Source organism: Prionailurus viverrinus, unplaced genomic scaffold (genome assembly GCF_022837055.1).
Source record: "Prionailurus viverrinus isolate Anna unplaced genomic scaffold, UM_Priviv_1.0 scaffold_33, whole genome shotgun sequence".
In the NCBI taxonomy this organism is placed as follows: domain Eukaryota; kingdom Metazoa; phylum Chordata; class Mammalia; order Carnivora; family Felidae; genus Prionailurus; species Prionailurus viverrinus.
Window position 1 is genome coordinate 114,909 of NW_025927604.1, and position 27,072 is coordinate 141,980.

At 53.8% G+C, this 27,072-nt stretch overlaps 1 protein-coding gene across 3 annotated transcripts; it reads right to left on the reverse strand.

The window, feature by feature from the left end:
* Nucleotides 1-153: 153 nt before the first annotated feature.
* On the reverse strand, nt 154-25,409 carry ALLC (allantoicase). Of its 3 annotated transcripts, XM_047845218.1 has the most exons (13): nt 25,321-25,409; nt 18,559-18,655; nt 15,738-15,832; nt 13,523-13,573; nt 11,524-11,611; nt 10,282-10,407; nt 9,106-9,185; nt 8,148-8,280; nt 5,163-5,318; nt 4,697-4,770; nt 3,604-3,712; nt 1,197-1,321; nt 154-500 (listed from the first exon to the last, which is right to left on the reverse strand). In XM_047845218.1, exons 3-13 carry the CDS (start codon nt 15,825-15,827, stop codon nt 294-296), a joined length of 1,239 nt encoding a protein of 412 aa, XP_047701174.1. In that variant the 5' UTR covers nt 15,828-15,832; nt 18,559-18,655; nt 25,321-25,409; the 3' UTR covers nt 154-293. The 3 variants fall into 3 exon arrangements, with proteins under 3 accessions (XP_047701174.1, XP_047701172.1, XP_047701175.1); XM_047845216.1 differs by lacking the exon at nt 18,559-18,655; XM_047845219.1 differs by lacking the exon at nt 18,559-18,655 and having other exon boundaries at nt 25,315-25,409.
* Between the last annotated feature and the right edge of the window lie 1,663 nt (nt 25,410-27,072).

Genomic DNA, 27,072 nt, shown 5'->3' on the forward strand with positions numbered 1-27,072 from the left:
CTACATGCAGAATGTACAGAATTCAATTCTGTAAATATCTTGTAGTGTTTTTTAAAAAAGTGATCTTTAAGAGACCACCTATCTTTCACGACCACAGACAATTTTCACACGACCAAAAACGCTCCACAGCGACGGTAGATACACGTACCAATGTCTGAGCATGACCGCTTTATTAAATCACCAGGAATTACGTTGATCTTAAAAAGATTAATTGCCAGAAACCTCTTAAGTTTCAGATGTTAAACACCCTTCAAGAGAAGAGTGCGACGGGGCCACCGCACGGCCGCACGGAGTCACAGGTTGGCCCGGAAGCCTGCCTTCACGGAGAACCTCATCATGGGCTTCTCCCGGGGGCGCAGGAGGCAGAGGGAGCTGGGGAAGCCATTGAGGCGCAGGCGGCTCACGCCCCCGTCCGGGGTGATGGTGAATCTCACGTGCGTGATGACGTCCTGGAGCTCCAGGGTCAGGCTGTCGAACAAGTGACTTTTGTCGGCGGACAGCTGAAAGAGAGGCAGGGAGCGGTCCTTGTAATAACGCGGAGTGAGGCCCAGACCAGCCGGCGTGGACTCAGGGCCCGTGACCCAGGCCAGTTACTCACTGATAACAGGCTGGCTTACCACAGAGGAAGGCTAGCAGGGGTCAAAAGCCCAGGTAATGCTAACATGAACACTCGGGTCCATGATGTTCGTGGTTCTCAGTGGTTAATTAAGTGGATACACCGATAAGAAAAAGAAAGTGAGAAGTGGCCATATTGGTGCCTCCCAGAGGCCATCACCCATCACCACGTGGGAGCACCCCTCAACCCCCACTCTGACCCACAAAGGACTGTCCTCCTACTGGAGCAAAGAGGACGCTTCTGGAACATCTCCACGTCCATCTCACAAGAGGACACATTGTTATAGCTTTAGCTTTAAATATATTAGTCACCCCTTCTAGAAAGTCAATACACTGCAGAAACATTTTCCACACATACATATGTCCTTTGTACATGATGGTTTAAAACAAAACTTGGTTGTTAGAAATGCACACGAATGAAAGACTAGAGCCTGTCTTTCTATTACATAAATGCACAGATACGGTTTTTAGAAGCTTGTGCGTCTTACTATTTAATCTGAGCAGAAGGTTTGGAAAGGAAATCTGAGCAAAGCGGCCCCGACGGCGGGTCCGGCCTTCCCGGGTCCCTGTGGGCGCCATACCTTCGTGACGGGAAGCAGCGGTTTCCACTTATGGCCCGGAAGCTCCCACTTCTGCTTGATCATGTCTTCCTCCTCCTGAGTCGTCAGGATGCAGCCGTCCAGCTTACAGCTGTCGGGCGAATTGCCTGTCGGGACAAATTCAGGGTCACTTCCTCCACTCTGCTTGCCCTCGGCAGTTTGGCTGACTTTTTCATCAACTCAAAGACCCAGCAAAGGACAAATCGTTGTTCTCTCTGAAGAAAAGCAAAGGCAGGACGCATGTGAGAGACGGAACGTACCCATCTGTGACGGAGGTGGATCGCCTGACGCGATATGCGGGAGTTCATTTTTCAGAGGAATCAAAACCCGCTCGGTGCGCGTTAATGGGCCGGCACCTTTGAATTTGCGTGTACGGCATTTTACTTGGGAAGTGGAAGGTACCTGATAAGCATCCCTGATTGCAGCATTAATTACTTGCACACTGCTATGTGGCTCATCCCAGACTATCGGGAGGCTGGAAGACACTTTCCTTACCTCACCGCATTGCGTCACGTGAAACAAAAAGAAAGACCGAGCCAAGTTAACCAGCCAGGGCTTGGCCTCGACCCCACGTGCCGTCTTCCAGGTGTGCTATGCCTTCGCCCAGTAACACATGTGGTCCTGAGTCTCTCTCCTCTCTGGAATTTCCTCAGAATCGTGCCCAGGGGGGTTAGGAGACCTCAGGGGAAGGGTCCCACACTCTTCGCGGGGAGAACTGCTGTAGGGGTGCCTAAGACTTTAAGATCAACAGAGGAGGGGGTTCTGATCACAGGAAAAAAATACTCAGCGCTCCCATGCCCCCTGTGGCACATCTCTTAAGACGGTGACCTCCAAGGTGCAAGCACGCTGCTGAGGGCACATGAAAACCCAAAAGATGTGGGAGGAGGACACGAAAGCCACTCTTTCTGTTTCTGTTTCTTCAGTATCTACACACATCCGTGCATATCTGTTAGGTTTCGTGTACGTGAGATTACAGCTGGGGGCGGCACGCCCCTCGGGCCGCGACTGTGCTCGTGCTGTGATAGAACTGAGAGGGCCGACAGCAAGTTCAGGACGGCGCAGCCCGGGCTCCCTGGTTACGTGCACGTACTGGCCGTTCCCGGGCTCTAACTAAACTATCGCTCACAAAATTAGCAAGCGATTTACATCATCCATGCAGACACCCATGGACTGAAGATACTGCCAGAAACACAAGCACCCAGGAACCACAAGAAAATAGCAGGGCTGCATTCCCCCGACCCAAGATGAGCTGTTCGTCGGCTGTGTGCAAAAGTGAAAGCAGTGACCCGCTAATCAGATCTGAAATAGTCTTCCAGGGGCGCCTGGGCGGCTCAGTCGGTTGAGCGTCCCAACTTCGGCTCAGGTCACGATCTCACGGTTCGTGAGTTTGAGCCCCGCGTCAGGCTCTGTGCTGACAGCTCAGAGCCTGGAGCCTGCTTCGGATTCCGTGTCTCCCTCTCTCTCTGCTCCTCCCCTGCTCACACAGGGTCTCTCTGTCTCTCAAAAATAAATAAAGATTTTTTTTTTAAAAATTTTTTAAATAAATAAATAAAATAGTCTTCTAAAATTAGGTCACAATCATCCATACTGTGTCTTAAAATAATTAACTTAAATCCACTACCACTGAAGAAACTTAACACTTAACACACATACTGTGCCACTTAAACACATACTGTGCCTTGGTGCAGTCGTTAGTAATCGCGTGAGGCCACGATGATTCGCAAGACATTTAAACATCAGGCATCCAAGGTATGAATATAAACTGCCACCGCTTACTGAGACAAGTAAGCAGTCGGGAAACATCCAGTCCAGCACTTATCGAAATTTCACCCGACAATTATAAAGGTTTAATAACCCCTCTTGAACTGTGTCCATATAATGACACAGGTGTATATTTCAGAAGAAAGTAGGTTTCAAATGCCAGCGGCACTTGTCCGAATATGTTTTTACTAATAGCACACTTTTGAAAACGTGTAGCTCCCTGCCTTACAAGTCCACCCTGGACAGGAAATGCCCCCCCCAACCAATCTCCCTAGTCCCCCCCCCAAGAGAATACACCCCCATCCAGTTCTTCTGGACGGGACTAACCAGGAACAACTGCACAGGCTCTTTCCAAATGAGATTCGGGACCCCTACGGTGAAGAGTCTTAGAGCATCACAGAATCTCGGATGACTCCGGGGGGTGACCCAGCTCAACTCTGACATTTTACAAAGGGGGAAGTGGGCCCGCAGAGCTAAAGGAAGTTGCTCAAAACTGCACACCCGGAGAGTGCAAAAGCCAAGTGCCAAGCCCACCGTCCTGAGCCCCACGCCCACAGACCACGTCATCTGCGTGGTCTGCGTTACCAGCACGCAGGTTCTGTGCGCTGCCTGATGGTTCTACATTCACCTTTAAAATACGTCGTATCAATTTCAATTTGAGTGATCACTCCAGGATGTGCCAGCCGGAAGACTGCCCATTCGCAACCCGGAACAAGGAGACTACCGTTCTCGTCATTCTGGGATTCAAAAGGAAAAAGAATAAAAAGAAGCCAGCTTGAGGCCATTCAGGAAACGAATTCTGAAAACAGCGAGTGAAAAATGTCGACATGTGCTGATGACATTTCTTTTATTTCTTACTACGGAAGAGCGTCTCCTATGCCCCGGTATATAAATTACTTTCTGTGTTAATTGCCCCCCTTGTCTATTATTCCTTAAATGCCTCGTGTGGACTCAGGAGCTTATTGGGTAATTGCTACGTTTTTATAAATTTCTGATGTGATTTTCTATGTCGACTGTAAATCTGTGTAGAATGAGACACACAGAAGGGTCTGTATCCAACCCAGCCCCTAGGTACTCTAATCAATTCGTTTTGACCTTTCAAAGTAGATACGTTCTTGGTCAAATCTATACCACTGTGTAATCTGCCTCCAAACTTGGTTTCTGGCAACGGGAGTCGTCCGCTTCCCATTGGAAGTGTTGGCTGACACGGAGGCTAACCCAAGAGAGGGGTGTTGTCCGGGGAAGTTTTCAGTGGGGTTAACAAAGTGCAAGGTGTTTTGTTTTGCTTTTGTTTTGACTTTCTTATCTCGCATTAGTTACTAGGCAAACCGAACAGCTGAGCCCCCTGTCTGTCACATACTCATATACGTAGGTGGTCTCACCCAGGGACACGTAGGTACTGAAAACCATGACACTGGTGGGGGTTTTTTGCCTCCAGGTCAACCAGTGAACTTATCCACGGGTTTTATATCATTAAATTGTAGACCCTTTCTTACAGAACCGGCGGCATTTCAACCATTCGTTGGAGTAGCGGGCGCAGCCCGCGTGTGCGCCTTCTGGGTCCCGCCCTGGTGTCACCGTGAAGCAGTAGGCGATGCGGGAAACGACGAGCAGTACTTCCGGAATGCTGCCTACGAGGTCCCGGAAGGAAGCGCTTCCGTGACGTAAACTTAAAACAAGACAGAGGAGACTCTGAATCGTGGCCGTTTTGAACTTCTCACCTCTAACACCGGTGGCCTGTCCGGCCTCCTTGCGGTCTCCCAGCCATCAGCCATGGACCTGGCCTTGCCGACTCCTGCCAGAAGCGACATTATTTAATGGGAGTGTCACAGGATTTTATCTTAAGTGAGAGAATGAATGCGTGGGAGTCACAAAACCACAGATCCCTTGTGCCTGGACGTTGCTACAGAAATTATTGGCATTCAACTTAACGTTTTGATAAATTCACATGCAGCCATGGGGTAAGTTTTACTCTTCCCTTCCAGCCAAGATTAGGAAGGAAAATCAGGAAGGAAAACTGATTTACTTCACATCATGAGGGCATCCAATCCTGTGTGTGGATGGTTGATCTCATCCACCCCCGTGCTTCAAGATGACACCCCCTAAGTCGCTCATATCCTATTGGGGTGCTTAGTGCGGGTGCCCAGACGCCCCAAATGCAGGCCAGCTCCCACAGCAGCATCTCACCTATCATATTGTTGGGATGCCCGAAGTGTGCGTTGCTGAATCCTACACAGGCGCCCCCGTGAGCGATGGCTGCGAGGTCAAACGGTTCCTTGGGATCAGTTGCGGTCCAGTCCTTCTGTCCACAACCATACACTCTAAGACGTGCAATCCCACCGTCTGAGAAGGAAAGAGGCCGTGGTCATTTCTTACTTGGAGAGGGGGCTGTTTGTGGGTCATAAACGACAAAGCTCTCCACACCTGTCTGCTCTGTTTCTCAAATACACCAACCCAGCTGCCCCAGGGCCTTTGCACCCACCATTCCCTTGTACTGGAACTACTTTCCCAGCTCTGCAAAAGGCCATTTGTTGTTCTTAGGTGTCACCTTATGTGTCATGGCGTCAGAGATGCTCTTCCTGTCACTGTCTAGTTATCTCCCTCCAGCTCTGCCTAGCCCCGCCTGATTCTCCAGGTTGGGTGAGTCATCATCCCCTCCTGCGAATTTTTGCCAGAGCTCAAATCACAGCCTGAAATGATCTTGTCATGTATTTGTTTAAGCCCCTGCTATCAGTATCTCAGAACCAGAATATAAAATCTTTGAAAGAGAAAGATCTATCTCGTTTGCTTCTCTATTGTCTCTACCTAGTACTGGTCCTGGCACACAGCAGGTGCTGACATTTCTTATTGGATTAATAACTCCAGGAAGGTCAAAGAGCTGTTGGAAGAACCACCAGAGATACAATGTTTGGGGCCACAAATTAGCGTTGCTAAATACCACACAGACTCATAAAAGAGCCTTATGTTTCTATTTTTGTAAAAACACTGATTGAGAAGAGGGAAGATAGTGTTCACAAAACCAAATCGCTCTGAGAACCACAGCAGCCTAGAGTAGGTCTGCAGAGCACACAGTAGCCGCCCACATCAACTCACATTCTCGGAGTCTGAGAAAGCGAATATTTTATGTGTTTGAATAGTACTTCCTGGAAGATGGGAGGAAGCTTTGCATAAACAGCTTTCTTCGTTATTCTACTGAAACCAAGCCCTTATATTGTTCCACGAAAACCTTGATGAAAGTGAGTGATCAGAAAAGAATTCAGTAGAACGGTCTTGATATTTGCAATAAATAAAACCAGACTGTGTTGGCATAAAACCCTAAAAATTACACCAGAGGGGGTCATTCAGCAGAAACTAACTTAGGGGAATCCCTCCTCTGGTTCACGGAGCATCGGGATTCACTCCGACGCACAGAACACACTTGCCTGTTGAGTGTAAAGCTGATTTTAGGTCTTTAAAAAATAAGATTCTTCTTTACAGACTTCATATCCAGCCTCGCTTTTAATCAAAACTATCAGGGACATCAGGCATGCCACTCCACGCTCTGAGAGTGACTCATCTAAAGCAACCTGTTGCCACTCCAGGACAAAACACTGCTTCCTTCCCCTTTATACTTGAACCCCAGGGAAAATATTTGTAAATCTGATAAAGGATTTGTATCTAGGAAATACAAAGAGCTCTTACAATTCAACAATAAAAGACAAAAACCCAACTTAAGAATGGGCAAAAGATCTGAAAAGATATCTTTCCAAAAAAACGTGTAGGGGTGTGTGTGTGTGTGTGTGTGTGTGTATACATATATGATCTGTACATAAACACACACAAATGGCCAAGTACAGAACTGAAATATGCTCGTCATCATTAGTCCTAGAGAAATGCAAGTCAAAACCACAAGGAGACCCCACTGCATATCCTCTAGGATGGCTCCAATCAAACAGGCAGATGACAGTATGTGTTGGTGAGGATATGGAGAAACGGGAACCCGCCCACGCTGTCGGTGACAACGTAAGATAGTGCCACCATGGTGGAAAACAACCGGAGGGTTCCTCCAACAATTAAAAATGTAGCTATCAGGGCGTCTGGGTGGCTCATTAAGCATCCGGCTCTTGATTTCGGCTCAGGTCATGATCTCGCTGTTCATGGGACGGAGCCCCACGTCAGGCTCTGTGCTGGCAGTGTGGAGCCTGCTCGGGATTCTCTCTCTCCCTCTTTCTCTCTGCCCCTCCCCCACTCACACGTGCATGTGCTCTCTCAAACTTTATTCAAAAAACGTAAATAAAAACATAGTTATCATATGGCCCAGCGAGTCCAATCCTACGTGTATACCCAAATGAAAACATATATCCACACAAAAACCCGTAAAGGAATATTTATCGCAGCGTTTTTATAGCCAACGGGTGGAAACATCCCAAATGTCCATCAGTAGATGAACACATAAACAGTATGGTTTATCCATACAATGGAGTATCGTTCCTCCACGGAAAGACATAAAGTACCCCTGATAACGAGCCTTGAAAACATGGTAAGCGAAAGAGGCGAGTCACAAAAGACCATTTATGTGAAATGTCCAGCATGGTCAACTCTGTCCAGACAGAAAGCAGACTGGTGGCTGCTGAGGGCCGAGGGAGGTGAGGGTTGAGAGCAAGATACAGGATTTCCTTTTGAGGTGAGAGTAGTGTTCTCAAATTGAGCGTGGTGATGGTTGCACCTATGCTGTGTTTTTCCGCATATACCCGGCTAAACCGTAAAGAATTCAGTAGAACGGTCTTGATATTTGCAATAAATAAAACCAGACTGTGTTGGCATAAAACCCGGGCATATACCCGGCTGAACGGTGCACTGCAAGTCGGTGAATTACATTACAACAAAGTTGTTAAGTAAGAGAAAATGAGGGACTTTGGCACACACCGCCTCATCTGCTGGTGCACCTGGCGAAATAGAATGTGTTAGGAGACATTTAACCTGACACAACTCCCTCCCATCACCTCCTAATTGACCTGGTGCTTTTTCAATAACTACCAACGGATGGCTGGGCCGCGACGAGAATTTCCTAGGGCACAAAAAGGGGCCACCTGTCACCCGAAAATGCTAGAGAGATAAGTGCCTTCACCCTGAAACGTGCCCACACCAAGTCAAGAGGCCACAAGACGGCAGATGGGGCCACATCGTACTTACCCGGGAAAATGTTGAGTCTCACGTGAGTCCACCTCTGCTGAGAGTCGACAGGAAAATAATTGTGGCTGGAAGCAGGCTTTCCTGGTTTAAGCTCTGTCATGGGAACCAAGTAATTCCAGTCGTTGGACCCCAGCTAGCAATAAATAGAAAGTGTTAGCAGTGGCCCCAAGGACAGTAAATTCTCTCACCCTGGTGCTCGTGTGGGGCCTACAGGATAGAGATACTTTGGAACAAAACCTGATGATGGCTGCCTAGTAAAATACTTCAATAAAAATACCGATAAAGATCAAGTCCCAGGTTTAATAAGCAGACTAAAGCCCTGAGGGCTTTTCAGCCAGATCGAAATAGGCACCGGGCGATGGCAGCAGGGGAACGGGCAGGGAGGGCTGGGAAGAAGGGACAAGATCTGGGACTCCCTCCGAGGATTCTAGAAGAAACCAGAATTGGTGACGTGAACATCGGTGCACACCAGGCTGCTCCCTTGGACCCTGAGACCTGGGGTGAACGGGTTGACCTGAACGTCGTGACCAGCATTCCTCAGACTGAAGGGCCTGTGTGTTGTTCCTCTCTGTTTATTTCCCAGTCTGTTATGGATCAACACTTTCGTAAAACACAATATAAATTAACGACTGGACAGGCTTTAAAAGACAGGAATGTACAAAAAAGCGCAAGTCCACGTGGTTCCTTTACCAGACTCAGCAGGCATAAGAGGTACGTAAAGTCATACTCCCGATTTCTGTATTTATCTTATCGGGGTAGCACCTGGCAGGTAGCAGGGCCGGGCAGACCCCCTGAGACACATCGCGAGACCTCACTCGGGCTGTAGAAACCATTTGTGACGCTGGACGAGTAGATGAGGAGAGGCGCGAGTGGGTGGGGTGTCCCTAAGAAGCACCCTCGTGGCCAGGCCTGTGCCCTGGCCACCGCGACAAGCCGCCGACCCTGTTAGCAGACGCACCTTAGCAACAGCCTCAAACTCCGCCGGGGTGGCCGCGGCCCCTGTCCTGGCTCCTCTCTGTGGCATTTCGGGTGCTTTATCTGGAGGCAGAGGGACCAACGCCGTTACGGTTCGCGCTCGGAATCAAAGACAATATACTCCTAGTGGGCGGTCTGCTCGTTTTTATTCCGCCAAATCACCCCAGAGAGAAGCTTCCTTAAGTCAAAGTATCAGATGATCAAAGTGATAGACTTGCTGAAGTTCCTCGACATTTGAAATACTGAGTAATTCCAGAAGGTGCTGCAGTACATTTGGTAGTACTTTTGCTCGTCAAAATACAACACCATCTCCAGGGTGAGTCTAGCTGCAGCAAATCTATCACACGACTCGAGTTCTCAGGAGTCGGATCAATGGAGGTTCTGGAAAATTGCAACGTCAAGGCCAGAAGAAGACCGTCCCCCACGGCATCCTTGGAATCGACACTTGGGCGATCCCGGATCGGACTCCGAAGGAATCCTCCTTTTTGGCATCAGGCATTTCCTGCCTCTGCAGCAGCACCTGTCCTGTCCTCACCTACGTTCCCAGGTGCCCCCAGTGTCGGGAGCAGGGCCCGTCCCCTTCCGTAGAGCCTCGTACAGGGCTGTGGACACAGTGCTTTCAGCGTAAATCTGCCAACCGGCGGGATTTATCTTCCCTAAACACGTGTACGTACACACACATCGTGGTCCCTGCTTCTAAAAACAGTAACGCTGGGACCAGCATCAGACGGTACCATCAAAGGAGCGAAAGCAGGGGTCTGACTTGTACTTATGCTTCGTTCCACGAGGCACAAAGAACCCCTTCCTGACAACTCCGTGGCTGCCGCACTCTTGTGCCCACAGGGACAGCCACCACCCCACAGCCGGCCCACGCCTGGCTCCACACCGTCCAGCAGCCCACGCACTGCCCTCCCCTGCACCCTGCTCGCCCCGGCGAGGCCCCAAGACCGTGGGAACAATGAACTCCACACGTGGCCAAGCTAAAACTCAGAAACCACGGAACACTGTACTGGGAACCCAAGTTCTAAAGCCTGTGGCACTAACGTGGCCTTAGACACGTTGCTGAACCTGTCTGGGCGGAAATTGCACGGGCCGGGGGTGCTGGGGGAGGGGGTGCTGGGGGAGGGGGGGCAGGCCAGGGGAACGGTTCCCAAGGCACCTCCTTCCAAGTTTGCTGCTTGGATTGATATCCGAGGAGCGTAATCTCCCATGAAGTAGGAAATGTCCACGTCGAAGCCCCGGATAATCCCTTGTATCCCCAGCTTGATGATGCACCAGTCGTGACCTATGGGAGGGAAGCGAGGGCATCCCCGTCAGGCGTAACTCGGCAGACAAAGCGCGCGATCGAACAGGACCGAGATGAAGAAAAGACTCAGCGACACCCCCTCCCATCCCAGAAGAGGGCACGCAGGGTCACTCTCGGCTGTGACGCAAAGATGCCCTCAGAGCGGCCACACACGCCCCGTGCCCCCACGACAGCCCTCCGCCCCAGCCACGGGCCTTGGGTCCAGGGAGACCCGATTCTGGTTCCAAAGTGAAAACCGGCCCCTGCGAGCTCGCTTCTTCGACTGCGAATCAGGGACGAGATCAGCTTCCAAAACTCAAACGTGACTGTGTCCAGGGTAGAGAACAACCCGCCCCGCTCGGCAGGTGCTTGGCGCACAGCTGGGCCTCCGGCAAACGGCTTGCTCGCCGTCGCCTCAGGCTCTGCGGGGCCCAGCTGCCCCCTCCCCGCGGCTGCTAAAGCGCAAGAAGTCTACAAGCCACAGGTCACCCAGTACTTCCTGGATACTTGTGGTCACGTGTAGACCCGGCCTGGAAATGCCCAGATTCATCAGCAGCTGCTAATGGACGTGGGAAATATCCAGGACCTCTGTAGCACTTGAGGCAACCGAAGAACCCAGTTATCAGCTGGATAAGAACCCGGTTACAATGCCGATTTAGTTTGCTCTCGCAGGCGCGTCTGCAGCTTTAACAGGTGTATTTTCATTGAGCCTGGTGAGGAGCAACGAATAAAAGCCGGCCCTTCTCACTGGTGACGGGACGGGGGCTGCGTGGGCGAGCCCGTCTACACAGCAGTCAAGGAGGGACCAGAGCACCCTCTTCAGAGAGCCGTGCAGACGCAACGCACACACGCACGCCACCCTGTGACGTTGCCACCCCGCTCGGGGAGGTGCGCCCCGCCCCCCGCAGCCTCACCAACACCCCCGCTGTCCCAGCAGCACATCCTCCTTTCCACCTGATGGCGCACAGACGACCCCTTCCTAAACCCTCCGAGCCTGATGTTCGGAAGGGTCACGTGAGGTCCGGGGACCCGGGACGGAGCTGCCGGAACGCACCCCGGCTTCCCAACACCCGCGTTTAAGCTTCGCCGCGTTGCCACAGGGAGCCGTCTCAGTACCTGGAATCCTTTTCCTCCTGGTCTCCCATCCATCCATCCACTTCCCAAACTCCGTGTATTCGTCTTCTCTGAAGCTTGGGCTTTTGCTCTAAAGCAGAGACGGAGACAAGGGGGTGGTTGCCATCCCTGCGAGGGCCTGGCCCGTTTTGTCCCCCCGAGGGACAGGAGACCCACGCCAACGGGGACTCGGAGGGAATCCCCGGCCGGCCTGGGGGTGCCTGCCGCGACCCTCGCACTCGGGTAACCCGTTCCAGATCAGGAGAGGCCGCCCCATTTTGCGACACCTCCAGAGAAAGAAATCCTGCTTCTCTGCGGCCCTCGATGCATAGAATTAACTGGCCGTAGCGACAGCTGAAACCCCATCGCAGTGAATTCCGTGGCCCCACAAACGGCGCAGCCCCCCCCAATGCAGCCTACGGCATCCTGAAAGAAAGAGCCAGAAAGGGTACGTCTCCCAGGCAACCCAGAAAAGACTGCTTAACAAGGAATCCGGCCCAAGTGCGTGAGGCGTAGGCGGGACGCTGAGGCCCAGCTGTACCCTTGGACCCCGGCCCTCGGAGCTGCTCCGTGTGTAGACAGCTAGCCTATTCCTTTTAGTGGCTACACAGTGTCCCATATATGGAAGTTCATATATGGGTCCCACCGATGGACGGTTGGATTGGCTCTTTCCCCTCCAAACAACACTGGGATGAATATCTTCTACACATCTTTGCCTACTTTTGCAAATAAGATAAACCCGTGGAATAACAGGTCAAAGTGTGTAGGCATTTAAGTTTTCTATAGACAGGGGCGCCTGGGTGGCGCAGTCGGTTAAGCGTCCGACTTCAGCCGGGTCACGATCTCGCGGTCCGTGAGTTCGAGCCCCGCGTCGGGCTCTGTGCTGACGGCTCAGAGCCTGGAGCCTGTTTCCGATTCTGTGTCTCCCTCTCTCTGCCCCTCCCCCGTTCATGCTCTGTCTCTCTCTGTCCCCAAAATAAATAAACGTTGAAAAAAAAATTAAAAAAAAAAAGGGGGCGCCTGGGTGGCGCAGCCGGTTAAGCGTCCGACTTCAGCCGGGTCACGATCTCGCGGTCCGGGAGTTCGAGCCCCGCGTCGGGCTCTGGGCTGATGGCTCGGAGCCTGGAGCCTGTTTCCGATTCTGTGTCTCCCTCTCTCTCTGCCCCTCCCCCGTTCATGCTCTCTCTCTCTCTGTCCCAAAAATAAATAAACGTTGAAAAAAAATTTTTAAGTTTTCTAGAGACAGACATATGGTAATATGAAAAGAGCTTTGACATCTATTAGCTGTGTGACCTAGAACAAGTAAACCAACATCTCTGTTCCTCATCCTATTGTCATTTTCTCTGAGGAGGAAGTTAATGTATGTAAGATGTCCTTGGAATGTCATACTTTAACATGCTCTAGACCTGGCCAGGTCCTGCCCGGAAAGAGGGGCCCGGTCACCAGGGTGACGACATGGCCGGTAACCACGGTGGAGGACAGCATGCTGCCCACTCACGAGAACTCACACCCCACGGCCGGCGTAGCAGGGTAGCAGGATTCCAGCCGAGGTTCCTTTCTTCCCTATATTTTCAGGTTTGTTTTTTCTCTTGTTTTGTTAATAAGCACGTCCTACACTTTTGCAATTAGGCAGGTAAGACGCGTCCCCAAAATTCAACGTGTGTGCCAGATTTCTTCCTGGCCCAGATTATGAGCTCTGCGTGAGACAGAGGACAGTATGCAAGGATCTCAGCGATTTTCCCATGAAGCCACGCGGCCCCCCACGTCCCTGTGTCCGATGCCCGTCTGTCTCCAATGTGTCTTAGCACGAGCCGGTGCAGATCTCTACATGCTTCTACTGTTCCAACGTGCCAGTTACCGGTCCACGCTCCAGGACTCCCATCTCAAACATCCGGGCAGATTCTAATTGCCGTGTCGGCACAGACGGCTCTACCCCAACGCTTCATGGTGCGGGATGCCCACTTACGATACCTTTACGGTGCGGGATGCCCGCTGACAATACCTTTATGAGGTTTTCCGCAGGAGCAAAAAAATCATCCGTTGCAAATAAAATCTAGACAAGGAAAGAAAGAAGTAAAGATAAAACGACCATAAGTTAAAAACGATTTTCTTTCGTTTTGCAAAAGACACGGTAGAAGGAAACGTGGAACTGCCAGGGGGAGATAACGCTGTGCAATGAAGCCGCTATGCTTTTGACACGTCTAGACTTCGTGGCCTGCCTCAGCTTGTTCCAGCCTGTACTCTGCCCCCCTTGGCCATCTGGATGGGGACGTGCTGACTTCTTACACTCAGGAAGAAACTGCACCAACCCTCCTTTTCACGAATGGAGGACACTGGGCTTTGTGACTCGCTCGCACACAGAGCGATGGCCCAAAAACACCACCCTGGGCCATGCCTGTGGTTCGGCTGTCTTACCGTCGGACGCCCTGCAGGAGGGGGGCCCTGGTAATTCACCAGCCAAAGCAGGACGTTTGTGAGAGGGAGGGGGCTGCTACTCATCACCCCAAGAAAACAGGTGTAAATGGACTTTTCTGGACAAAACGGGCCGCGGCCCCACCGACCGAAGCCAGACCCTCGTGACAGCTGCCGTCGGGAGAGGACCCCGGGCACTGGTGTCGGGAGTTAGCCGGTGACGGTTGCAAGGCCACTCGTCTGTGGCTGAAGTGAGGTGTGTTCATCAGGGGGCATCTGTCTACGTGGAGGAAGCCGTGTCAGGACGCTGTCACCGGCACCTGTCGCGAGGGCTCAGCAGCTCGAGCACAGCGGCTTCACGGAAGGGACACTGAAACTCCCACTACCGGGACTCTGTGGGGTCTAGGCAGAGGGTCCGCTCTGGGCAAGGCTCCACTTTGCCGATGTGAGTAGCTCTCCGGAGATCTCGACACACCGCGGCTGCCGGGGCCGAGCCTCCTCAGGCGGCCCTGGTTGGACCCGGGCCACGGTCTCGGCAGAAGGGACCCCTGCCCCTGTCCTGCCGAGGCCGCTCCTCGTGGGTGGCGGTGCGAGCCGCGTGACGGCCCCACGGTGCCAGCCATCGGAGCAGCCGCCCTGCCCGTGTGCCCTGGTGCTGCCTCCAGCAGCCACGAGGGACCCGGGCCGGCAGCCGGCCCCCAGCTCTGGGCTGGAAGGACTGACTCTACGGAGAACCAGCTTGTAGAGAAGGACACCTCGCCTAGCCCCGGACTTCATTGATCTCCTCTCCCCGCTGCCTGGACCACGAGTGTAGTTAGTGTCGCGGGTTTGGGCGTGTTGTCTAGGAATCGTGATCATGCAGGCTACTAGTTGCTGAGCTATCATTGGCAAAGCCAGTCTCAGCCTCCGAGCATAATTCGCCTCTAATGACACTACTGTCCTCGGACCCCAGCCCAGAACCTACAGTCCAGGGGAGACCTCGCTGTTCTGCTGCGGATGACTGTCGTGGAGGCAGAGTGGAGGGGATCATGGCTGTGTCGGGGCCGACCCGCCCGCTGAGAGTCTGCAAGGGCCAAGCCCGGGTGAACGGAGCAGACACGCGGGAACGCATCCAGGCCCGTCGCTGGTGCCTCGGCAGAAACCCTCACGGGGCACCCGGGGCCTCTCCGACCTCCCCGGGCGCGTGCCCCCCAGCAAGCCCCTGATGACTTCCAGAAACACTCAACCAGCTGGGGCACGCCTCGCTGCCTCCCCTGGCATCCTGACCGAAGCGGCCCCTCACCCCTTTTCCTCGCCGGCTCCCTCTCCCACTTGAAGACCCCCTGTGCAGACAGGGGCCGCACAGCCTTTCCCAGCACCTCCCGCCCGACTCGCGGCCCCCGGCTCCCGCAGCACCTGTCTCCCTGGGGGAGCAGGAGCCTCTGGAGGGCAGGACGCCCCCCTCGGCCCCGTCTGTACCGGACGACACACCTGCGAGGTGCTGGCGCTCAGTGCCTCTGCACTTTACCGGTACGGTATCGCAGTGCCCTGTGCTTGTCAACAACTGTTCCAGGTAATCCCCACACTGACATTTGAGGACCACTGTCTATACCGTGAGAAAACACAGAGGGACGGAGGACTGGTCACAGGTGCAGGATGTCTTTTTGTTCTAAGCTTAAAGCAATACTGCCTTTGCTAGAATTGTCCCCAGTTTCTTAAAAATTCTTCGGAAGCCTTTTGCGATAATGGGCTGGACTTTCGGCCCGATTCTGGCCATTCTAACTAGGTTCCTGCAGTGTCCTCCTTGCCGTGAGACCCCCACTTACCTCTCCTCCTACGGACTCAGAGGCCATGTCAACCAGCCGGGTGAAGTCCAGAGACCTGGCCGGTTTTCCCTCCCTGGGAGAGTCGGCCATGCTTCCTAGCAATGAGAAGGGAGGCTCGGTCAGCCTCGGGCGTAGGGGGTAGCAGAACCCGCGTGAGCAAGCGAGGCCCTCACCCGGGTCCCCCAAACCAAGGTCTGAGACACTCGACAACACACATATTGTCCAGTGGACGTGGTGGGTGCCCACGCACTCCAGGGTCCCCAGCTCCGGGTTGTGGACTTTGCGCAAACACTGAACCGGGAGTGAATGAGAGCACACTCCCTCTGAACTACGTAAGAACAAAGTTCCACCAAATACATGAATCCCACTGCCTCAAATTGCAATTTTATTTCATTTTTTAAATTTTTTTCCTAATGTTTAGTTATTTTTGGAAGATAGAGACAGAGGACAAGCGGGGGAGGGGTAGAGAGAGAGGGAGACACAGAATCAGAAGCAGGCTCCAGGCTCCAAGCTGTCAGCACAGAGCCCGACGCGGGGCTCGAACCCACGGACCGCGAGATCATGACCTGAGCCGAAGTCAGACACCCAACCGCCTGAGCCACCCAGGCGCCCCTTTTTTATTTTTTAAAGGGGAAAATTTTTCTAGTTTAGAAAGGAATAATTTGCTTTTAATACTGTTTAGATCCATTCAAAAATCACTTCTTGAGCAACTAGCTGGCAGGCCCTGGCTAGAAATGGGGTACACAGGAGAATGCATGCCCTGCCCACACGGAGTCCCCCATGGGGGAGACCGATGCCCCAGACACCCATGCCGAGCAATGCTCTGGAACCATCCGAGACCGCAGCACGGAGACGGCTCCATCCAGGAGCATCCAGGACCGTTTGTGGTATCACCAGTGGGGCTGGCGTAACTTAACCCAGCCCCCCACGCCCCGCCGCACCCTTATTTTGAAGGTGAGAAAGCAGAGATTTGGAGAAGCGGGGGAGGCACGGGAGGAGGCCGGGGGACTCGGGGCCGGCCTAGAGGTCGCCCCACCCCTGAGCCAACGGATGACCTTCGTTCCTACCTTTTTTCCTACCCTCGTGGTGAAAAGAGAAAACTACACAAAAAACATCTCATTAAGAATTATTCACACAAATCAAAACCACAATGAGATACCACCTGACACCTGTCAGAATGGCCCACATTAACAACTCAGGCACAACAGATGTTGGCCAGGATGCAGAGAAAGAGGATCTCTTTTGCATTGTTGGTGGGAACGCAAGCTGGTGCAGCCACTCGGGAAAACGGTATGGAGGTTCCTCAAAAAACTAAAAATAGAACCACCCTATGACCCAGCAATTGCACTACTAGGCATTTATCCACGGGATACAGGTGTGCTGTTTTAAAGGGACACACGCACCCCCATGATTATAGCAGCACTATCGACAATAGCCAAAGTATGGAAAGAGCCCAAATGTCCCTCGATGGATGCATGGATAAGGAAGATGTGGTCTATATATACAATGGAGTATTACTCAGCAATCAAAAAGAATGAAATTCTTGCCATTTGCAAGTACGTGGATGGAACTGGAGGGTATTGTGCTAAGTGACATTAGTCAGTGGGAGAAAGATAAATATACGATTTCACTCATATGAGGAATTTAAGATACAAAACAAATGAACAGAAGGGAAGGGAAGCAAAAATAATACAAAAACAGGGAGGGGGACAAAACAGAAGACACTCATAAATATGGAGAACAGGGGCGCCTGGGTGGCACAGTCGGTTAGGCGTCCGACTTCAGCCAGGTCACGATCTCACGGTCCGTGAGTTCGAGCCCCGCGTCAGGCTCTGGGCTGATGGCTCGGAGCCTGGAGCCTGTTTCCGATTCTGTGTCTCCCTCTCTCTCTGCCCTTCCCCCGTTCATGCTCTGTCTCTCTCTGTCCCAGAAATAAATAAAAATGTTGAAAAAAAAATTTTTTTTTAATTTAAAAAAATAATAAATAAATAAATAAATAAATATGGAGAACAAACTGAGGGTTGCGGGAAGGGTTGTGGGGGGGATGGGCTAAATGGGGGAGGGGCACTAAGGAATCTACTCCTGAAATCATTGTTGCACTAGATGCTAACTTGGATGTAAATTTTAAAAAATAAAAAATAAAACAAGATAATAAAAAAAAAAGAATTATTCACAATAAGGGGGCACCTGGGTGGCTCAGTCAGTTGAGCATCTGACTTGGGCTCAGGTCACGATCTCACAGTTTGTGAGTTTAAACCCCGCGACAGGCTCGCTGGTGTCTGCTCAGAGCCTGGATCCTGCTTCAGATTCTGTGCCCCTCTTTCTCTCTTGGCCCCTCCCCTGCTGGTTCTCTCTCTCAAAAATAAACAAACATTTAAAGAAAGAATTATTCACAATGGAAGAAACACAAACGGTCAATGCACATGAGAAGTCAGCTCTCCTTGAAATCACAAGAACGTGATTCCTCATAATATGACATTTTTCCTCATGAAATGGACACTTTTTTGTAACAAACAGACACCCACCATCTGCTGTCAGGAATGTGAATTGGAACACTGTCTGCGATGATCTTGTAATAACTCAAAGAACAGGCAGTTCCCCCTTGAGCTCTTCATGCTGGAGGGTCCCTATCTCTGCTGCGTCCTCTCACCCCGGTGGCCCCACACGGTCCCCGGGCCCCTAACGTCACCCGCATGCTGGTTGTCCCCAAATACATATCGCCTTCCTGGATTTCCACCTGCCAACCCCAGCTGTCCCCGGGATGCGTGCCCCACGTGCGAGGTCCTCCCGGACTCAGGCTCCCCTCCCCCGCTGGACTCACGTCGTCCTCAAGCCGCCCAAACAGCCTCAGGGTCACCTTTCATTTGTCTCCTCTTCCCCTGACACCTCGAATCCAGTCTGAAGTTGGATTCAGAACCCTGAAATGATACAACATATGGAATTTCCTTCCGAATTATCCGAGAAGGAGAGGAAGTACTTCAACACGTGGATGAAACAGTCTGGCCAGGACTCGATAACCGTGTCAGTGGTGATGGGTACGTGAGGGGTCCAAAGATCACCTGCTTCTGTACACGATGAAATCGTTCACGGTAAAATTATACGTCTTACACGCACTGTCCCCACGCACGAAGAGAGACAAAGTGGGGGGAGGCATCGTCGTCTCTCTCCTGCGTCATGAAAACACCCCCAGGGGCCCTCCCTGTGTCCGTCCTTCCCTCTCTGCAGCCGTCTGTCCTCAGCGAGACACCAGACCAACCTTTTGCTAAGTAGAGTCAAAAGTTAAGACCCTGTGTGGTTTCCCAAACAGAGGAGGAGCTGGTGTCCTTCCGAGGTCCACAGGGCCCTCCCCCACCAGCCCATCCAGGGCCCCCTACGCCTCCCCGACCCCCCCCCACCAGTGCCACGGCATGTCCCACCTCCGTGGCTCTGCTGGGAGGCTCTTCCCCCCCTTCTGTGTGGCACACGCCCTCCCCTCCCTTCAAGCCCGTGCTCCACCATCACCTTCTCAGGAAGGCCCGCTCTGACCCCCAGGTAGAGTGACAGGCGGACACACGGTACGATCTGCTGGTTTATTATCATCTGTCTTTCCCAACTAGACGTGTGCTCCACGAGGACAATAATCTGTTGGTCCACTGGTGTTTCCCCAGGGCTTGGAACCCTGCCTGCTACACACAGGCTGCACAGTAATTATTTGTCCATTAAACGGGTGAGTGAATAATGTTTTCTAACTCATTTTCTGTTTGAGAATACTAGTTCCCATGGGGCACTTGGGTGGCTCAGTCGGTTAAGCGTCCGACTTCGGCTCAGGTCATGATCTCACAGTTTGTGGGTTCGAGCCCCGCATCGGGCTCTGTGCTGCCAGCTCGGAGCCTGGAGCTTCGGATTCTGTGTCTCCCCCTCTCTCTGCCCCTCCCCTGCTCATGCTTTGTCTCTCTCTCTCTCTCTCTCTCTCAAAAATGAATAAACATTAAAAAAACTTAGAGAAGTTTAGGGGCACCTCGGTGGCTCAGTCAGTTGAGCGTCTGACTTCGGCTCAGGCCATGATCTCACGGTTCATGAGTTCGAGCCCCGAGTCGGGCTCTGTGCTGACAGCTCGGAGCCTAGAGCCTGCTTCGGATTCTGTGTCTCCCTCTCTCTCTCTCTGCTCTTCCTCCACTCACGTACGCACTCACTCTCTCTCAAAAAAAATACATACATAAATAGATAAGATACTGGTTCCCTCACTGAACTAAAATCTTCCTGAGGATGAAAAGGTGCAGAAGAAAACAGCTAACGCTGATCGTGAGTTTGCAATAACGTCACGCACAGTCCACATATTTTATGTCTTTGATCCACAACAGCTCTGCGATTTTATGTTATTCACATCTTGCAAATGAAGGGAATGCACCTCTGGGAGCTCGGGCAGCCCGTATAAACCACGCAGCCGGAACGCGAACCACATTTCCGACCCGGATCCGCCCAGACGAGACTGACACGCGAGAGCCCCGGGCACACGCGCGCGGCATGCGGGTCGACCGGCCTGCGACTAGGCAGTGCTGTGACGGACCGGGTCCCACCTGCGTGGCGGGCTCACGCGGAGGGCAGGTCGCGGACGCGGCCGGCGGTGCTGATCAAGATCGCAGTGGCGGACTCGCAGCGCGACCACCAGGGCTCCAGAGCTCCCTGCCGGAGCGGACGCCTGAGCTGGGACTCGAGGAAAAGAAGGGACAAGGGAGACAGCACGTGCCAGGCGTGAGGGCGGGACGGGCCACGGGGGCCACGGAAGAAGAGGTCGACATTCGTCTGCACCTACGCTGTCCAACCGAGAAGCCACAGGCCACGCGTGGCTATTTAACACGTGGAAGTTTAATCGAAATTAAATAAAATTAAGAATGTCGTTTTCCCTGCCACTAGCCACATGTCGGTGCTCAGGAACCACACGTGGCTTCCGTGTTGGACAGAGCACACGCAGCACCTTCCGTCCCAGGAAGTTTTATTCAACTGTGCCGGGAAAGCACTGAGCAACGAGGGCGCAAGAGCCCAGCCCTCCACCGCCGTGTAGACTAACACTACCACGGACACTGCACCACAGGACAGACACGCGCCCTACGCGCAGGCTGACGTCACAGGGCTTCTGCGTAGAGCTCTCCTGCCAGGTCAACCCGTCAAGGCCGAGACACTGGCGGTCTGCCGTGTCCCAGCTCGGGCCCGGCGGCCTCTCCAGCGGGCAGCACGCGGGCTCAGGAGCGCAGAGCTCAGGGCCGGCCCGACAGGTGCCAAGATGGGGGCCTGGCCAAGCCTGTGGGTCGCTGCAGGCTTTCCCCCCACAGCAACAGCTTAGTAACCGACCTGTATCCTGGACGAGGTGACACAGTGCCAGGCCAGTCACGGGCACACCGCAAAGCCTTGCTGGGTATTTCATCGTCTTGATCACAAAACATTTGATTTACCCGGTCGTTCTTTTGAAAAGGCTCGATTTTTTTCCCGGGCAGTTGCAGCGAGCTCCCTATGCACCAGGACGGAGCATTCTAACAGTTTGCCAAAGCCACCGATTTAACGCCCCTTCTCCCAGCTACCGGGTTTGGCGGAAAAAGCAAGGTGTCACAGCAGCGTGGGGCGGGGTCCTGCGGTCCAGCCACCCCGCTGGCCGGAGAGCAGCGGGAGGGGGAAGCTCTGGCCATCCTTGCCGTGTTTCATCTTTCTCTTCTGTGCGCCTCCCATCGCCTCCACCAGGCAGTGCGTGCTGCAGGTGTGCGGGAGGGAGAGCAAGCCAGGGAGGCGTCTGACACGCTTCTCCCAGGGACCAGTCTCAAGCCATCCGGTTTTTAGGCTCCACCCTCCATCAGACAATAAGCCACTTCTGCTCTTGCTTTTAAAAAAAGAATGCTCTAGCAACGTGGATGGAACCGGAGAGTGTTGTGCTAAGTGAAATAAGTCAGTCAGAGAAGGACAGATACCGTATGTTTTCACTCTTATGTGGATCCTGAGAAACTTAACAGAAGACCATGGGGAAGGGGAAGGAAAAAAAAAGAGGTTAGAGAGGAAGGGAGAGAGCCAAAACATAAGAGACTCTTATTAAAAACTGAGAACAAACTGAGGGTTGAGTGGGGGCGGGAGGGAGGGGAGGGTGGGTGAGGGGCATTGAGGAGGGCACCTGTTCGGATGAGCACTGGGTGTTGTATGGAAACTGATTTGATGATAAATTTCATATTTAAAAAAATAATGATAATAAATAAAAATTTAAAAAAGACTGCTCCCTTCTGGAAATGAATGTTTCCATTTAGCAAGTCAATAAATGGGAAGCTCGTCTTCAGAAAACATCAGTCAGGGTAGCGGTGCCCTCTGGGGCTGACGCTGTAAAGCAGGCGGGACGTTTCCCGTCCCGGCCTCTGAGGTGCAGGTGGCACTTGGGGTGACATAACCCAGCCCGTTCCTCAAACCGGATGAACACGCTTTCCCCAAGCTCCTTGAAACGCGCGTGTATTCCCTGAAAAGCACTGCGAAGCCAGGCCTCGAGGCCGATGTTTGTCTTTCCAAATGAAACCTGGTGCTTGGACACATCTGTTGGAATTGGCAGAAGTGAATCGCTTTGGGGCGGAGATTTCTCCGCGAGCTTTGTCCTCAGCCCCCCGCCCCTGGCTGACCCCTAGCCTGTGAGCCCCACGGGGGACGGGGCGCCGTGAAGGGACCCTCACGACGGCTCCGGGGACACAGTCACTTCATCATTCTCCTGCTAAGGCTCCAACTGTGGCCAAGCCCTGCCACTGCAGCGGGTCAGAAGGTGCTTCACCGCGATAAAAGAGAAACAAACAGGCCTTGTAAAATACCACAGAGGCGCCACCAGAGACAAATCCGAGAGGAGCATGAATCTCCCGGTGCAATTTAACGGAAACAGCCGGGGGCTGGGGGGGGGGGACGCAGGTAAAATTCAGCCCCAATTCCCTCTGCTGCCACTCCCACCCCTTTCCACCACTTTCCACAGAGAAGTCAGGTCTGCAAAGAGCAGAGACTCTCCCCGTGAGGTACTGAGCACGCAAAGGGCGTGACAGTGGCCCAGCCCGAAGATGCTAGCCCGTGCCACATGGGTATGTAGGTTTAATCCGATGCAAAAGAAAAGTCGGTTTCGTGGTCACACTCGCCGTATCTTAGGCGCTCGGAAGCCAGGTGGGGCTGGTAGCACAGGAGAGAGATTTCTACTGCTGGGGCAGGATCTGGCCATCAGTGCACGTTGCAGGAGGGCACCACTGTTTCCATTGTCGTCAATGACCTTAGTTAGACATAAGGCCGATGTTCAGGAATGATCTTAGAGCTCTCTAGCAGCCTCTCAGCAATGCCAGGAAAGCGCCAGCAACGGTGCAAAACCAAGTTTTGCCGGCCCCTGTGACCGTGCAACCTCACCCGGCAATGGGGACTCTGCAGATACGAGTGTGTCGACCGACCCTGAGAGGGGGAGGGGCTCCTGAACAAAACAGGTGAATCCGCCGTCTAATCTCAGGAGATGGGGTGCGAGCAGAGACCTTTCTCTGGCTGGAAGCGTGCGAGGGCCGGACGGAGCCCTGGAGGAGCCATAGGCGGCGGCCGCTGGCCCCAGCAAGGAACCAGGAACCTCAGCCCTGCAAGCACGGACGCGGCCTCTTCCCTCCCCTCCCTTGCCCTCCCCAGAGCCTCCTGCACTCAAGCCGGCACTCTGACTCCGCCTGTGAAACCCAGCAGAGCAGCCAGCCGAGCCCAGCCGGACTTCTGAGCTGCAGACCGTAAGATAACAAATCTGCGTGGAGACCCTGAGGGTGTGTGACACAACCTGACGCACCCCAGAGTTCTCTATTCGGACTTCACGACACACAAGGTCAGAGAGACGCAGCGGGCTTTCACCTTCTGGGACGGACGACGAGGCCCCTCGGGTCCCGGGGGCCAGAGGCTGTGGCCGCATCGCCTGTGCCCGTTATCAGGGACGCGCGGGGGCGCACACAGGACGTTCGCTGACACCGCTGGGGACCCCAGGCTGGCCTGTGTGTCTGGGGGCGCCCGGCCCTCAGCCCCCCAGATGCCCTGCTGACCGCGCTCAGGCTGTGCCGGCCCCTCGGCGGGTCCAGCCAGGCCGGCTTTAACTCACGTAGCCCAGTGAGGCTTGCGTGCAAGCTGGGGCCTCCGGGGGAAGTCTGGGTCTGGTTCTGGGCGGCTTCCCGCCACGCTTTCCATCCAGTAAGCGTCACCACGTGAGACGGGCACACGGAAGAGAACGGAGGTCTGCAAGCCTCAGCCCTGAATCTCCACTCCTGTCCTCGTGCCTTCCTCACGCCAGCCGGAGAGTGACACGCGACTGTACCCGCCGCAGAGAAGCCCGGAGAGGCAGGGTCACACAGTCACACAAGGGAGGGGACGCGTTTCCAGGGAGGCCGCCCCGGCCCCTGTGTCAGAGCACAGCCCCGCCCGTCCATTACCCATCAAGAAAACAGTGAAGTCTTCACTGTCTCCCCCGGAGCCACACGACTGGTGTCTGTTCCCCCCACAGTCTCGGAGCCCATGGCGTGAAGAGTCTCCCACCACAGACAAGAATGCGCCCCACGAGGCCCAATCACGCTACCGGGTATTTGCCCTGGGGTACAGAAGCACTTAATTCAAAGGGGCACGGGCACCCCGACGTTCATAGCGGCGTTATTTGCAGCAGCCAAGACAGGGAAACAGCCCAGGTGTCCATGGACTGACGCACGCGCATGCACACACACACACACACACACACACACACAACGGAATATCACTCGGCCGTGAGAAAGAACGAAATCTCCCCACTTGAACAACACGGATGGAGCCAGAGTGTAATGCTAAGTGAAGACAGTCGGAGAAAGTTAAAAACCACATGACTTCACTTATACGTGGAATTTAAGAAACAAATGAGTAAAGGGAAGAAGAGAGAGGGGGAGAGGAACCACGAGACAGACTCTTACCTACGGAGGACAAACTGATGGTTACCAGAAGGGGGCTGGGCGGGGGGTGGGCTAGGCGGGAGACGGCCATTGAGGAGGGCACTTGTGATGAGCCCTGGGTGTCGTCTGCAGGTGACGAATCACGATATCGTACACCCGAAACTAATATTACACTGTATGTTAACTACACTGGACCTCAAATAAATAAAAAAAATTGTTTAAGTTTATTTATTTATTTTGAGAGAGAGAGAGAGAGAGGAGGAGGGGAGGGGCAGAGAGAGAAAGAGACAGAGAAAATCCCAAGCAGGCTCTGCCCGGTCAGCACAGAGCCTGACACAGGGTTCAAACCCATGAACCATGAGATCATGACTTGAGCCTAGATCGAGAGTCAGATGCTTAACTGGCTGACCTCCCCCGCCAGGAGCCCCAATAAATTTTTTTTTAATGTGAGGTGGGGAGAGGACGAACAGCAGGGGAGCAGGGTCCAGCCTGGCACCTCACTGGAAACACCACCTGGTGTCTGGCCAGCCCCACGCCCGGCCCCGGGTCCACAGGGTTTGGGGACCCGCCCCCGCCCTTACTTCCAGCTGGCAGATGCCCATGGTGCCATTCGTCCCCCAAACCGTGGCAAGGACAGCGTTAAAATGGGAAGTTATGTACAAAGGGGACCCTACCCTCACCTCGGAATCCGAGGTCCAGTGTTTAGGGCTGGATTTCTTGCTCCCCACAAGCCAGCCCAGGTCCCGTGGTGGTCTGGTGCCCGCAGGAGAGAATTATAGGGCCCTCACCTAGCAAGACGGAACTTTCTGGAGATTGGCCGAGCTTGTGTGATGTCACAAGGGCAACGGGGGGGAGGCGGCTGGGAGGTGGAGCACTCTTCCTGGAGAAGCCAAGGAGTCTCATGGAGCCTTGCTGGAGACCCACATCCCGGTCCCTCCCACAAACACCCACCCCCACTGTGCCTAGTGAGTGGCCTCCCGCTCCTGGCCTGGCCAGCTATCACTCAGTCTTGTCTCTAGAAGGTTCCTGCAAATGCATTTACTCTGCACACCCGGCAATGCTTCTGGAGATGACAGCCTTTGGGGGATTCGTCAGAGGGGAAGGTCTCTCGGCCCTAGGAAAATGCAGGTACCCCCAGAGTTTTCATGTGACCTCGTGGACCTTGATAAGCGGTGCTGCCCCTGGTGGCCAGTGGCAGACTCAGGTCCCTGCCCTGGAGCCCACGGTCTGGAGGAAGAGGTCTCAGTGAGGCGGGAACAGCACAGGTACATGGCGGCTGGCCCTCGTGGCCACGCCACCCTGGGCAGCAGGCGGGTCCTGCCTCACAGGTGCAGAAACCGAGCTCCGGAGGAAGAAGATCTATCCAAGGCCACTTGAGTCCTGAGCCAGGGAACGGGAGCAGGAGCTCAGAGCGTCCGGGGAGGGGGGTCCCAATCACGTGGCCTGGGAGGCCCGGGGGGCGGGTAGTGCGGTGTGGGAGTCTGTCACAGTCCTTGGTTTTCTTCACCAGGCTTGGCCTGCCCTTCTGCCCTCCTGCCCCCCAGCTCTCCCTGATGGAACCTCCGGGAAGCTCCCGGCCTCTCCCCGGTGCCCATGTCCTCAGGTCCGTGCTGACACGTCTGTCTACCCTTCTGGAAGCGATTCTTAAGAACACGGGCCACATCCTGTCCCTCTGTATGTAGCAGATGGTGCATCAAATTCACAGATGTGACCCTGGGACCCTGTCCTGATAATCCCTTTACCCATGACCTGAGTCTAGGCCCCGGCACAGAGAACGGCCAAGAGGGATGCTCAGGGGCTGGCCAAGGCCGCCCGACCCGCGCGTCCACGCCTGGAGCCCGGCTCCCCAAGTCTGCTGTGCGTCCGGCCCACTGGGGAGTCTGCTCAAAGGCGAGTTTTGACTGCAGACTCGAGAGGCGCCGGGACCTTGACGCGCAGCAGGCGATGCTTGGAGGGCAGGTCGGTGACCACACCTGGAGGGCGAGGTTCTACAGGCCGCAGTGTCCAGCTGCCGGTTACCTAAAATCATACCTAAAACTTAAACTCACGGGGCGCCTGGGTGGCTTGGTCAGTTGAGCATCGGACTCTTGACTTCCGCTCAGGTCATGATTTCCCGGTCTGTGAGTTCAAGCCCCGGGCTGGCGGTGTGGAGCCTGCTTGGGACTCTCTCTCTCCCTCTCTGTCCCTCCCCCGCTGGCTCTGGCCCATACACGCACGCTCTCTCTCTCTCGTTCCCAAAAATAAACAAACTTTGGAAAAACATTTAAGTGTATTTAATACAAGTTCGATGAAATTTTAAATTTACATCCTGTCTCACTAGCTAAATTCCACGTGCTCGGTGGCCACGTGTGGCAGCCCAGAGCCTCGCCCGCCACGGCGCACGCGATTGCAGTCGGCTCTGCTGGGGGGTGAGGACAGCAAGAGCAGGGAGA

Bases quoted from the DNA above. Each gene is read 5' to 3' on its own strand.
- ALLC (XM_047845216.1), bottom strand. From the start codon at position 15,827: ATGGCCGACTCTCCCAGGGAGGGAAAACCGGCCAGGTCTCTGGACTTC. The intron at 13,574-15,737 runs GTAAGTGGGGGT...TTCCTTGTCTAG, and splicing joins CTGAGTCCGTAGGAGGAGAG to ATTTTATTTGCAACGGATGA. The intron at 501-1,196 runs GTATGGCGCCCA...CCTCTCTTTCAG, and splicing joins CGCTGCTTCCCGTCACGAAG to CTGTCCGCCGACAAAAGTCA.